Source organism: Cololabis saira, chromosome 5 (genome assembly GCF_033807715.1).
Source record: "Cololabis saira isolate AMF1-May2022 chromosome 5, fColSai1.1, whole genome shotgun sequence".
Taxonomy (NCBI): domain Eukaryota; kingdom Metazoa; phylum Chordata; class Actinopteri; order Beloniformes; family Belonidae; genus Cololabis; species Cololabis saira.
In genome coordinates, this window is record NC_084591.1 from 1,068,782 (window position 1) to 1,080,841 (window position 12,060).

A 12,060-nucleotide genomic window follows, 5' to 3' on the forward strand; every position below is an offset into this window, starting at 1 on the left:
CGCCGCCCTAGTGGCTCCTGGAGCTTTTTCAAAAATGTTTGACCTTTTTTTTTTCCTTTCTTTCTTCTTTTTTTCCTTTTTTTTCTTCTTTTTTCTTCTTTTTTTCCCGCTTTTTCTTCCTTTTTCCTTTCCTTTTTAATCTTGACATTTCAATTTTTTTCTCAACATTTCAACTTTTTTCTCGAAATTGACTTTTTTCTTGAAATTTTGACTTTTCTCGACATTTCGACTTTTTTCTTTACATTTCAACTTTTTTCATGAAATTTTGACTATTTCCTCGACATTTTGACTTTTTTTCTCAACATTTCGACTTTTTTCTCAACATTTCGACATTTTTCTCAAGATTGTACTTCAACATTAATCATGACATTTCGACTTTTTTCTCGAAATTTTGACTTTTTTCTCGAAGTGCATAATAAAAAAAAACCTTCCCTCAGTTATAACTAATACAGATACATGCAGCACGTGTTGCCTTCATTCTAAGGCTTATACAAGACTTTTCATTTTCTGCGGCTCCAGACATATTTGTTTTTTGTGTTTTTGGTCCAATATGGATCTAAAACATTTTGGGTTGCCGACCTCTGACATAGATCTATGTGTACGACGCGTCGGTGGAAGAAAAAAAACGTCAGATCACACTTCCACATAGATAAATGTTGATGTCTATGTGGAAGCGTGGTCTGATGGGGTATTTTCATCTGTCAAATCATCCTACCTGCAGGTAGGAGTTGCAGCGGTCGCTCCGCTCACTGCGCTCCAGAACGGAGCGATTCAGGAGATCCTTCGTCCCCACGGCAATAAGACTGATTAACTCTTCCTGAACTCAGTCACTCACACACTCACACACACTCACCTCTGCCACGACTGGACTATATTTTAGTTTGCACTTTATATGCTATTTTTAAACCTTATACTTCAGGTTTATTTTAATATGAATGTGCTTTTATTGTCTGAGGACTGCCGAATCAATTAGCCCTGAAAATGGATGGCGCTGGAGCGTCGGGCCCGTACCCGGCCGTCGCCGGCAGCGGGAGCCGCGAGGGCTACGCCGAAGTCAAGTACATGTTTTTCTAAACTGCCAATAAAACCTGATTCTGAGTGGAAGTGTGGTTGTTTTTTATGTTTTGATGAGCTGCTGGACAGTTGAATTTCCCTTCAGGGATGAATAAAGTTCTATCTATCTATCCATCTATGTGGAAGCGTGATCTGATGGGTTTTTTCTTCCGCCGACGCGTCGTACACATAGATCTATGTGAAGCACATTCTGACTTCCTGCTGTTAAATCGTCTATTTGCATGAAAAAGCCATTGAAAAAAAAGAAACCGAGATAAAAGAAAACGGGGATCGTACGGTAGTATGTTCTGCCGAGGTAGGAAACCTGGGCAGAACTCCAGCTCGACACGTCTCATTTAAAGGTGGGTGCAATTTATCGATGTGTCGATGCATCGCGATGCGTCACGTGACAATTTGGAATCGATTAATTAAAAAAAAAAAAAAAAAAAAAAAATTCTATAAGTTATCCTATCCAGATTCCAGACTGAATAATCTGCTGAATCATTTCATTTTCAAGAATGTACATTTCTTATTGTTCACTTGAAATATGGCAGATATGTTACATAGTCATAAAATAAATTATTTTGTGTCTTTTGAAAAATACATGTCAAATGTTCAAAAAACTTCGTTATTTACTTAATGAGTGTTGTTAGAGGAACTGATTTCATTGATTGGCTATTTATTTATAAATGTAGCCACAGATGAAGACAAAATCAATCCTGTATGGAAAAAAGCATTAAAAAAAAAATCACAATAATCGAAGAATCGTGGCACCAATAATCGAATCGAAAATTGTTATAATCGAAGAATCGAAGCTCCAATAATCGAAATCGAATCCAAATGTACCCGTTTGCACACCCCTAGTCTCATTCATCCTGACGCAGCAGAAACAGACTGCAGGTGGCGCTGCACATTCAGCAGGCTCATTCATATGCAAATACAGTCATGAAGTACTTTGCATTGCCCATTCATGGTAGAAAGTGGGCGTATAGAGGGCGGGATATGAGGAAAATTCAGCTGTGCAACCTTCCAGCTGGACTGTGATTTATAAAGAGAACATTGCGTGCAAGTGTGCGTGCACGCGGTTTTATAAATCGGGAATTTTTTTTGCGCCCGCCATTTTCGGCTTTTGGGTTTACGTGCACTTTTAGTCTGAATCCTACGCACTCTTTCATAAATGAGGCCCCAGGTCTCTGGAAAGTTCCTGGAGACACTTCTGTTGTAATAGACGCTATAGAAATAAAACTGAATTGAATTGGGTTCTCACCATGTGGGCCCGGTGGGCGGCCAGCTCCCTCAGCAGGTTCTGGAAGGTTGCCGGGTCAGCGCCGCCGCAGCCCCGGAGCAGCCAGGACTCGGAGGACGCCGGCGTCAGTGAGGACGAGTCCCAGTCCTGCAGCACCGCCGTGAGACGGACCTGGACCGGGTCCTGGAGACGGGTCTGCCTGCTGGAGACCGGGTCCAGGAGACGGGTCTGTCCGCTGGAGACCGGGTCCAGGACCACCGGGTCCAGGACCACCGGGTCCAGGACCACCGGGTCCAGGACCACCGACACCTGAACCACCGAACCTGGTTCTGGGGACAGAAGTAGATGTGAGGAACGACAGATCGGGGGCCGGATTCACAAAACATTCTTAAGAAAAAAAATTCTTCTTAAGTGTCATTTTTTTCTTAAGTTCATTCTTAAGAAGAAAAAAAAAGAAGTCATATTCTCCAAAAAAGTTCTTAAGTATTTTCTCAACTTTCTTCTTAAGTTTCTTCTTAAGAAAAAACTTAAGAATAAATGGTATTCTTGAAATAAATGTTCTCAAATTTGTTCTTGACTTTTTTCTTAACTTTAATACAACCTTGACCTGTCTTAAAATGTCTTCTGTGAAAAGGTAAAACTCTAAAATCACCTTTTTCAACACATTTGCACAAACAAAGACCGGCAATATTGTGGAGCGATGCATCGGTGTAGTGAAGTCTCGCTTCAGGTGCATGACTGGATATAATGAAATGAATAATAACTAGAAAATTTCATCGCAGAAATTTCAAGTGCCACGGCGGGGTGCTGCCCATTTGTGTACATTGCTTCATTTTGCAAGCAATAAAGGTGAAGGACTCGCATATCGGCCAATCAGAAGAAGGGGTGGGGCTAATTTGCACCAATAAAAGGTCAAGGACTCAATACCGAGTCCTATGACACCACCCATGACTCTCTATGTCAAACCATTCAAAAGTTATTGGACTATAACATAACCAATCAGAAGAAGGGGCGGTGCTAATTTGTAAATATAATATACAAATTTATATATATACAAATTTATATATATACATATATATATATATATATAATCCCAGCAGGACTGGGGATCGTCTAAGGTCAAATTTCTCCATTTTCCAGGTTAAAGTATATGAAGTCTGTACTGACTGGGTCATGTGACCAGTCTGGCTCAGTCTAATCAGTCAACAGCTGAGCTCTGGTTGCTAGGGGCAACAAGAACCTCGACATGAGGAAGGTTCCGGGTTGGCTGTGAGAAAACCCCAGCTTTTGCCTTGTGACAAGTTCTCAAATAACTCCGATTTGTGAGAAAACCGTAGCTCCTAGCAGAAAAACAAAGACATCGTGAGAGACACAGAACCCGGCAGATTCTGACAATCTTAATTTTATTCAGATATTCCTTAAAATGTGTTAGTAACGGCAGTTCGAAAACAAAGTGAGATTTTTTTGAAGAAAACTTTTGATTACATTGCAGTCAATGGAGACCGAGGCAGGAATTCGCGTGGCTGTTAGCCCCCCTGTTTGAATTTTGTGAATACCCCGCCTGTCAAAGTCACATTTTATGAATCCCAACATCTATCTCTACATTCTGACTAAAAATTATTTGTCCAACTTTCACGGTTTGGCCGTGAGCTCGAGTTACAAATAAAAATTAAGAATTTGGACATTGGTCCCCACCTGGGCTCCAATGCAGAACTCCCCCCCGGGCAGGGAAGGCCCGGCCGTAGGGCCTCTCCGGAGACAGCAGGAATCCCACGCTGGACCTGAACCCCCAGGCGTCTCTCCGGAGCCGGGGGTCCGACTCGTAGCTGCAGCAGAGGTCCAGCAGCGCCACCAAGGGGACCAGCCGGGCCCCCCCCGGGGCCAGGACCTCACACACCTGGTCCTGGCAGACCCCCAGCTGGTCCTGGCAGACCCCCACCTGGTCCTGGCAGACCCCCACCTGAAACACCAGAGGGAGACATGTGGTCTGGGCAGTTACCAAAATAATTCGTTCCCCATCTTTTGTTTTGATAATAAAAACGGAAAACGGATCGTTATCCATTATCCGTTATCCGATTTCATTGATGTGTTTGAAAATCGAAATTGAGAATTAAAACAGCGAGTTCTTTTGTTCATCAGATTGAAAATTAACAGTTTTAGATTTTTTAATGTTGAAACAGAAAATAAATCAAATCTGAAACCTGGGAGTGAAACATGAGTTTAATCTGTAATCTGTTATGACAGTCCGTTCAGCTGCAGCGTCCAATCAATAACATGAACTGAACTCTAACATACTGCCCGCCCCGTTGGAAACCAATAGGAAATAGAGAAAAGAGTTTTCCATTCGCTGTTTTAATTCCCAATTTCGATTTTCAAACACATCAATGAAATCGGATAACGGATAATGGATAACGATCCGTTTTCCATTATCAAAACAAAAGATGGCGAACAGATTATTTTGGCTTATCTCTCTATTTTTATTTTGTCATTTCAAAACAAAAAACGGACGGCCGCGAAGTACACGAACCATTACCGATATATTTACACTTGATTTGGCTGCATAATTTGACATTTAAACTTATTCAGGTTCAGGTTCATCCATTGAGAGGTGAAATACATTTTGTGTCCTGGAATGCCCTGAATTCAACTTTTCATATTAATTATGCTCATGTATTATGCTTGTTTTTGAATTAGGACATTTTCAGGCCAAAGGTGGAATGAAGGGAGAAAAATACATTTTGTGTCCTGAAATGCCCTGAATTCCCAATTCACAGCTTTAATCAGCCATGCACGTGCTGTTTATCATAACAAATGTAAACTGTGAGAGAGGCGCTAGTTCACACGGGATTTTGCTCCCGTGTGAGGCAAGACTTATTTTTAGAACTGCCGAATGCGCCCCCCCCCCCCCCTCCGCAAGGTGCTGAGTAAAAAGGTATAAAGACGGGACAGCCGGAAGTCCGGGTCAGAGTCAGCTGTGGGTCTAGTGCACGGACGCCCAGCTGGGTTTTTTTTGGCCTACTCTGCCAGGACTGTTCGGCTCTCCAGTCTCTTGTGTCGAGGTAAGAGTATGAGGCCTTGGCCCTGTGTACTTGTGTGTGTGTGTAATATTGCTCTGCCATTTGTGGGGGACAACTTGACACCTTATCCTAGCAAAAAGAGTAATTGTGTGTGTGTGTGTGTGTGTGTGTGTGTGTGTGTGTGTCTTCTATGCAAATGCTTGCTTTTCTTGTGGTAATAAAGGTTCATATATCATTATAGCAAAAGCGAGTGTGTGTGTGTGATTCATTTTGGTGCAGCCGACCGCTTTCGAGCCTTAATCGATTTTCTCCCAAAACGTCCACTCACCCCCTCACTCACCTGGTCATTCATCCATTCATCCATTCACCCCCTCACTCACCTGGTCATTCATCCATTCACCCCCTCACTCACCTGGTCATTCATCCACTCACCCCCTCACTCACCTGGTCATTCATCCACTCACCCCCTCACTCACCTGGTCATTCATCCATTCACCCCCTCACTCACCTGGTCATTCATCCATTCATCCATTCACCCCCTCACTCACCTGGTCCCGGGACCTGCTGTCCAGCCAGACCAGGCTGACCCTCCTCTGGACCAGCATGTGGTTCAGGTTCCGGGGCAGGACCCAGTCCTCGTCCAGCGGGGTCTCTGACCCGGGACCGGGACACGGAGACACCAGGAACAGCAGGTTCCTGCCGGGGTCGTCCTCCTGGGCCGGACCGGGCCCGGAGCCGGGCCCGAACCCCCCGGGCTCGGCCCTCCGGTTCTGTCTAAACAAGACACGGAAAAACGTATTCATGCTTTCATTTTCAGTAGGTTGGATTAGTGCTGGGCGGTATACCGGTTCATACCGGTTCATAGCGAATACGGGTGTTTATTTTTCTTATGATATGAATGTTTCATACACCGTAATACCGGTGAGTTTGTACAGTAGCTACACAACGTTGGGAACGTAGCGCTACGCTACGCTAGCGGCGCTGGACACTGTTAGTGAGGGGGCTGTTTAGCAGCAGTGATGCACCGATTGTTCGGTAACCGAAATTGTTCAGTAACCCAAATTGTTCGGCCAAAAAAACACTTTGGGTGTTCGGTGGAATAAGTGGAAAAAAAACGAACAATTAATAACGGCGTTGTAAAATAAGGAAATAGACTGGCCGCTCCGTAACGGTTGCACCACAAACATAAATCGTTGACCAACCAAAAAGTAACCACATAAGAATTTTACCAACATTCACCAGCAGGTGGAACCAAAACAACATAATGCTGGAAATTAAAGGGATTGTGACATGAAAAACACATTTTTCTTGATTTTTTGTGTTTTGTTGGGTGTCTTGACATCAATTACACCCAAAAAACAACGAACTTTTAACATTCAGTGTATTGTGTGCTTTCTGGGATTTTCCGCATAATTATGCAAAAACGGCGCATGTGGTTTGGTGGCGGGTCGTTACGTAACGATCCGCTAAATCACCGCCCCCTCCACCCAGCTCCCTGCCTCCTCTCCTCTCCAGTGCACCATAAAGGCTGATTTATGGTTCCGCGTTACACCGACGCAGAGCCTACGGCGTAGGGTTACGCGGCGACGCGCACCGTACGCTGAACCCTACGGCGTAGGCTCTGCGTCGATTTAACGCGGAACCATAAATCAGGCTTAACACGGAGCTTTTTAGTGTTTAGAGCCTCTTCTGTTCTCATCACCGGAGGAAAACTGCTAAGAAGACCCGCGGCCACTGACTGGACTTAAGATAAGGGGACAGTGCTGCTTGCATGCCTTTATTTTTATGATTGTTTGCTGTGGTTCTCCCGGCTGCTTTTCCGTGCATGCTTCGCCTGTCGCTCCGACGCCGCTGTGAGCGTATGGCTGGGCTGGAGGAGGTTTGGAGGAGGAGCGGAGCAATGATTGACAGGAAAGGGGGAAAAGGAAGCATTTTTCACGGCGCAAAAAAACACTGTAATAAAAAGCCAGGAATGGAGTACTGCAGTGAAGTTTTTCTTGTTACACTCTTTTAGACACATTTGAGGGATGTTGGCCAAGACTTTTAATAGTGTTAAAAGCATGTTAAAAATGATGTCACAATACCTTTAAAACATGTTCAGTTTTTTATGTTCAATAAATATTTTCTACCTTGTAATTTTGTAAAAGATTTTTTTCTGGTAACTGTCTGGGACCCCCGGCCCCCCCGGACCCCCGGAACCATAACTCAAGCTTCAGTCCCTTTTGCACAGACTCCGGCAATTTAAAAACCTCATGTTGTACATTTTCTCTTTTCATTATAGATTGATCTTGTATTGTATTGTATTGTATTGTATTGTATTGCACCAATCACCACAACAAACTCCTTGTGTGTGTTTAACAAACTTGGCAATAAACCCTTTTCTGATTGTGAATGAGTGTATTTTGTAACTAGATGATGTGGTAGTTGTTGTTGTTGTTGTCCTTTAACCAGGGGTGAAAGTAAGACGGTACCACCCGGTACTCAATAAAAAAATATATTTCAAATATGCTGGTAAATAATCACAAATATGATATTTGTGATTGGTTTTCATTCCTCGTTTCAGGAAAAAAAGAAAAAAGCATCAAAAATGTTGAAGTAACATTTTTTTTTTTATGTTTTAAGTGTTTTGCTTTGATGAAAAAAATGCTAAAGAAGTTTATCTTCCATTTCAATGCACACATTGTAAGACCTTCTTAAATAATTTATTAACAGAATGTTGTGGTAGCTTTGACCAGCTGCCTATTTGAATGTGATTTGTGTTGTTGTCAACTAGACTAGAGTCTATTCTCTGTTATAGAGCTCAGAAATTATGTTATAGACCGCTGTGTCTATATCTATCTAAATAGATTGTTTAATTTTAGACCAGTTAGGTTTTTTGTATTTAAGCTGAATCAAAGATGGAACTGAGTCAGTCCGTGACTATCTGAGTTTTCAGCTCCGCGTGTGTGTGTGTGTGTGTGTGTGTGTGTGTGTGTGTGTGTGTGTGTGTGTGTGTGTGTGTGTGTGTGTGTGTGTGTGTGTGTGTGTGTGTGTTTCTGGTAGGATGATGTTGTTGAACGTTAAAATGACTATCATAAGGCCCATGGAGAATGCTCCGCCCCCAGACGGCTCTGCCCATGTGCAGCAGTAGAGGAGCCCGGGTTCAAGTATTTATTAAAAGTGCTCGAGCCTCGTTACAATGTCCCATCCCGCGCTCACATAAAAAACATAAAAAATTAAAAACACTAATGCACAAGTTAAATGTTTTATTCTACACTTTAATAAGAGACGCTTTTTAGTTTTGAACAAACTTTAACTTTCAAATGCTATGATCAAAATAAAAGAAAAAAAAACTTGTCTTATACATTTGGGACTTTTTGTATTTTTTTTCCCGTTGTACCGAACCCGTACCGAACCGTGACCCCTGTACCGATGTACGTACCGAACCGTGACTTGTGTTTACCGTGACACCCCTAGTGTTCAGGGATGAAGAAGCTGGAGGAGAACCAGGTTGGGGTCGTAGTACCAGCAAGAACTTTAATCTACTTTCACCCTGGTTTTAACTCATTCAGACATTCTGCTGTAACTGAACTCACCTGGGGGCCAGGACCTGGTCCGGATCTAACTGGTCCAGGTCCTGGTTCTATCATAGAACTCACCTGGGGGCCAGGACCTGGTCCGGATCTAACTGGTCCAGGTCCTGGTTCTATCATAGAACTCACCTGGGGGCCAGGACCTGGTCCGGATCTAACTGGTCCAGGTCCTGGTTCTATCATAGAACTCACCTGGGGGCCAGGACCTGGTCCGGATCTAACTGGTCCAGGTCCTGGTTCTATCATAGAACTCACCTGGGGGCCAGGACCTGGTCCGGATCTAACTGGTCCAGGTCCTGGTTCTATCATAGAACTCACCTGGGGGCCAGGACCTGGTCCGGATCTAACTGGTCCAGGTCCTGGTTCTATCATAGAACTCACCTGGGGCTGGCTGTATTTTGTAACTAGATTGTGTGGTAGGGGTGGAGTGTGGGAGTTTGTTTGTTGTAGGGCTGGGCGATATGGACCAAAAGTCATATCTCGATATTTTCTAGCTAAATGGCGATACTCGATATATATCTCGATATTTTTTCTGTGCCTTAATTGGGGTTTCCCCCAAAGGATTATAGCATAGCATCTATTTTAGCATCTCTGTTAGCCTCTCTGTTAGCATCTTTGTTAGCTTCATTTTTTTCTGAGGCAAACCTTTAAAAAACCGTCAGTTTTAATACAAAACCTCGTGCCAAATGTCACACAGGTTCCTTTATTAACAGAGGTCTGCACAATATCAACATGTATAAAACTAATGAAATAAAAATAAACTGCCTGCATATATAGAATAAAAATGCTTCTTGAATAAAATAAAACAAATATCCCTTTCCTGCATAACAATTAAATTAAAATACACTGTAATTAATACAATGTAGACAGTAACAGGCAGACTTTTCCACTGAGGTTGACAGTTGTGCAAATAACTAAACATTTGTGCAAATCTCAAATAAAACATTCAAGTCAATTTGTCACAAAATAAACTATATCAAAATCATTAAAAAAAAAAATGTAAAAAAAAAAAAAAAAAAAAAATTCTTTTTTTAAATCGATATAAACGATATTGTCTCGTACCATATCGTGTTTGAAAATATATCGATATATATTAAAATCTCGATATATCGCCCAGCCCTAGTTTGTTGTCATGTATGTCTAGACCACTGGTTCCCAACCTTTTTTCCTTGTTCCTACTTGTGTCTAAGACCAGCCGGGCCCCCGACCCGTACGTACTGGCACCAATAGAGTAAAGTGATTCGTTACAAATCTTTAATTGGAAAAATGAACATTAATTATGTTTTTGTGATACATTTCTCTCTGGTTTACCCTGTATACACATGACTTTGTCTTTCTCACCTTCATTTTGTGTCACCAATGTATAAAATACGCACAAAAAATAATTGCAAGGATATAAAAATATTTCTGAAAAATGTCTCTTAATATGAGCGCAAACATTTTAAACATTTTTCCTTTAACAACCTGTCGGAGTAGTAGTAAGATTAAATGTTGAATAATGATATAATAATAAGTTATTAAGTTTTTACCCTGCTAAAATATATTTTGGTCAATTTAAAATACTACGTGGGTTTATAGAGACTTGGATTACTGTATATCATTAGGTGTGTTATTACTTTTTATTTATTTAACATGTGTAAATATAATTTTTACAACTGCATATCCTCAAAGCAGACAAAGTTTCGTGCCCCCAGAGATCTCTGCCCGGACCCCAGGGGGCCGCGGACCCCGGGTTGGGAGACACTGGTCTAGACTGTAGTGTGTGTTTTCCTGGGAAAATGAGATGTTACAAATCCTTTAATAATTCTGAAGTTCTGCTGGAACTGAACTCACCAAAATAATTATTCCGGAAGTCCAATAAATAAATAAAATAATAATAAATTCTGCTGGATTTATTATTATTTTCATTTTCATTTTCATTTTATTCTTTATTTCATTCAAAAAACAAAACAATTTAATACAAACACAAATACAAATGTTCCTAACTTATGAATGAAAAGGGAGCAGAAAGAAGAAGAAGAATCTTATCTGATCTGCCCCTTTCACAAATAACATAAATTAATAATAATTAAAAAAAAATTAAAAAAAATAATTCCGGATATTATTATTTATTTTATTATCAAAACAAAAGAACGGATTCTTTTGGATTATTTCTCTATTTTTATTTTGGTGACCCTATCCTGGACCAGAACCAGTACCTGGTCCAGGTCCAGGTTCTGGTTCTGGTCCTCTCATGTAACTCACCTCGGTACCGGTTTGGTCGGGCTGGTAATGTCTGGTCGGTCCCACTGGAAATCCAGCAGAGTTTCCTTCAGGGCGGAGTGGACGGAACCGGCCCGGTTCTGGTGCTGGTGCTGGTTCTGGTTCTGGTTCTGGTTCTGGACAGCCCGGTCCAGCTCCAGCTCAAAGTCCTGGAAGGTTCGGTTCCGAACCTCCCTGAAGTCCGACGCCCTGCCGGGCCGGCCGGTACCGGACCCGGTACCGAAGAAGCGGTACCCCCAGCGGACCCGGCCGAACCCGAACCGGTACCCGAAGTGCAGCAGCGTCAGCAGAACCGCCCGCTTCAGCAGAACCGGTTCGGCCCGGCCCGGGGCCGGGTCCACGTCCACCACGAACACCAGGTTCTGCAGAGCCATGTGGAGCAGAACCGGTACCGACCCGGTTCGAGTGTTTACAGAGCCGTTCAAACCATGGATTTATTAATAAAAACAAACCAACTCAAGTCGCCATTTTCTTTCTCGTCCTTTCCCGCTCCTTGAACGAAGCCCCGCCCCCTCGCTCTGATTGGTTCTCCTGGAGCCAGGCCCCGCCCCCTCGCTCTGATTGGCCAACGTCCACGGGAACGCCACGTCATTGGTCCAGACCAGAGCGGTGGATAAAACAGAGTGGCGACACTTCCACATACTCCGTTGTAACCCGCACTTCCGGGTTCTGGAGCCTCTGGAGTTCCACAAGTGGCGTCGATCCCGTTGATTCCAGTGATTTCAGTGATTTCAGTGATTTCAGTGGCCGCATTGATTGATTGATTGATTGAAGAATTGCATAGGATCAGGTACAGTTTCATGACAGATTCACTGATACAAAGTCAACTAAAAGGCATTATTCCAAGAAAGCATTACACTTGTTTACATTGGAGACCGTTTTAAACTCATATAACATTGAATGACAAACA

General features: G+C 42.7%; 1 protein-coding gene across 1 annotated transcript in view; it reads right to left on the reverse strand.

Annotated features, from left to right (window-relative positions):
- ticrr (TopBP1-interacting, checkpoint, and replication regulator) overlaps nucleotides 1–11,651 on the reverse strand; it is a 47,579-nt gene extending 35,928 nt beyond the window's left edge. The window contains exons 1-4 of the mRNA XM_061720725.1: nucleotides 11,133–11,651; nucleotides 5,865–6,090; nucleotides 3,995–4,259; nucleotides 2,321–2,628 (exon numbers count right to left, since the gene is read on the reverse strand). Coding sequence (XP_061576709.1) covers nucleotides 2,321–2,628; nucleotides 3,995–4,259; nucleotides 5,865–6,090; nucleotides 11,133–11,524 — 1,191 coding nt within the window. The 5' untranslated portion in view covers nucleotides 11,525–11,651. The remainder of the gene's footprint in view (nucleotides 1–2,320; nucleotides 2,629–3,994; nucleotides 4,260–5,864; nucleotides 6,091–11,132) is intronic.
- Between the last annotated feature and the right edge of the window lie 409 nt (nucleotides 11,652–12,060).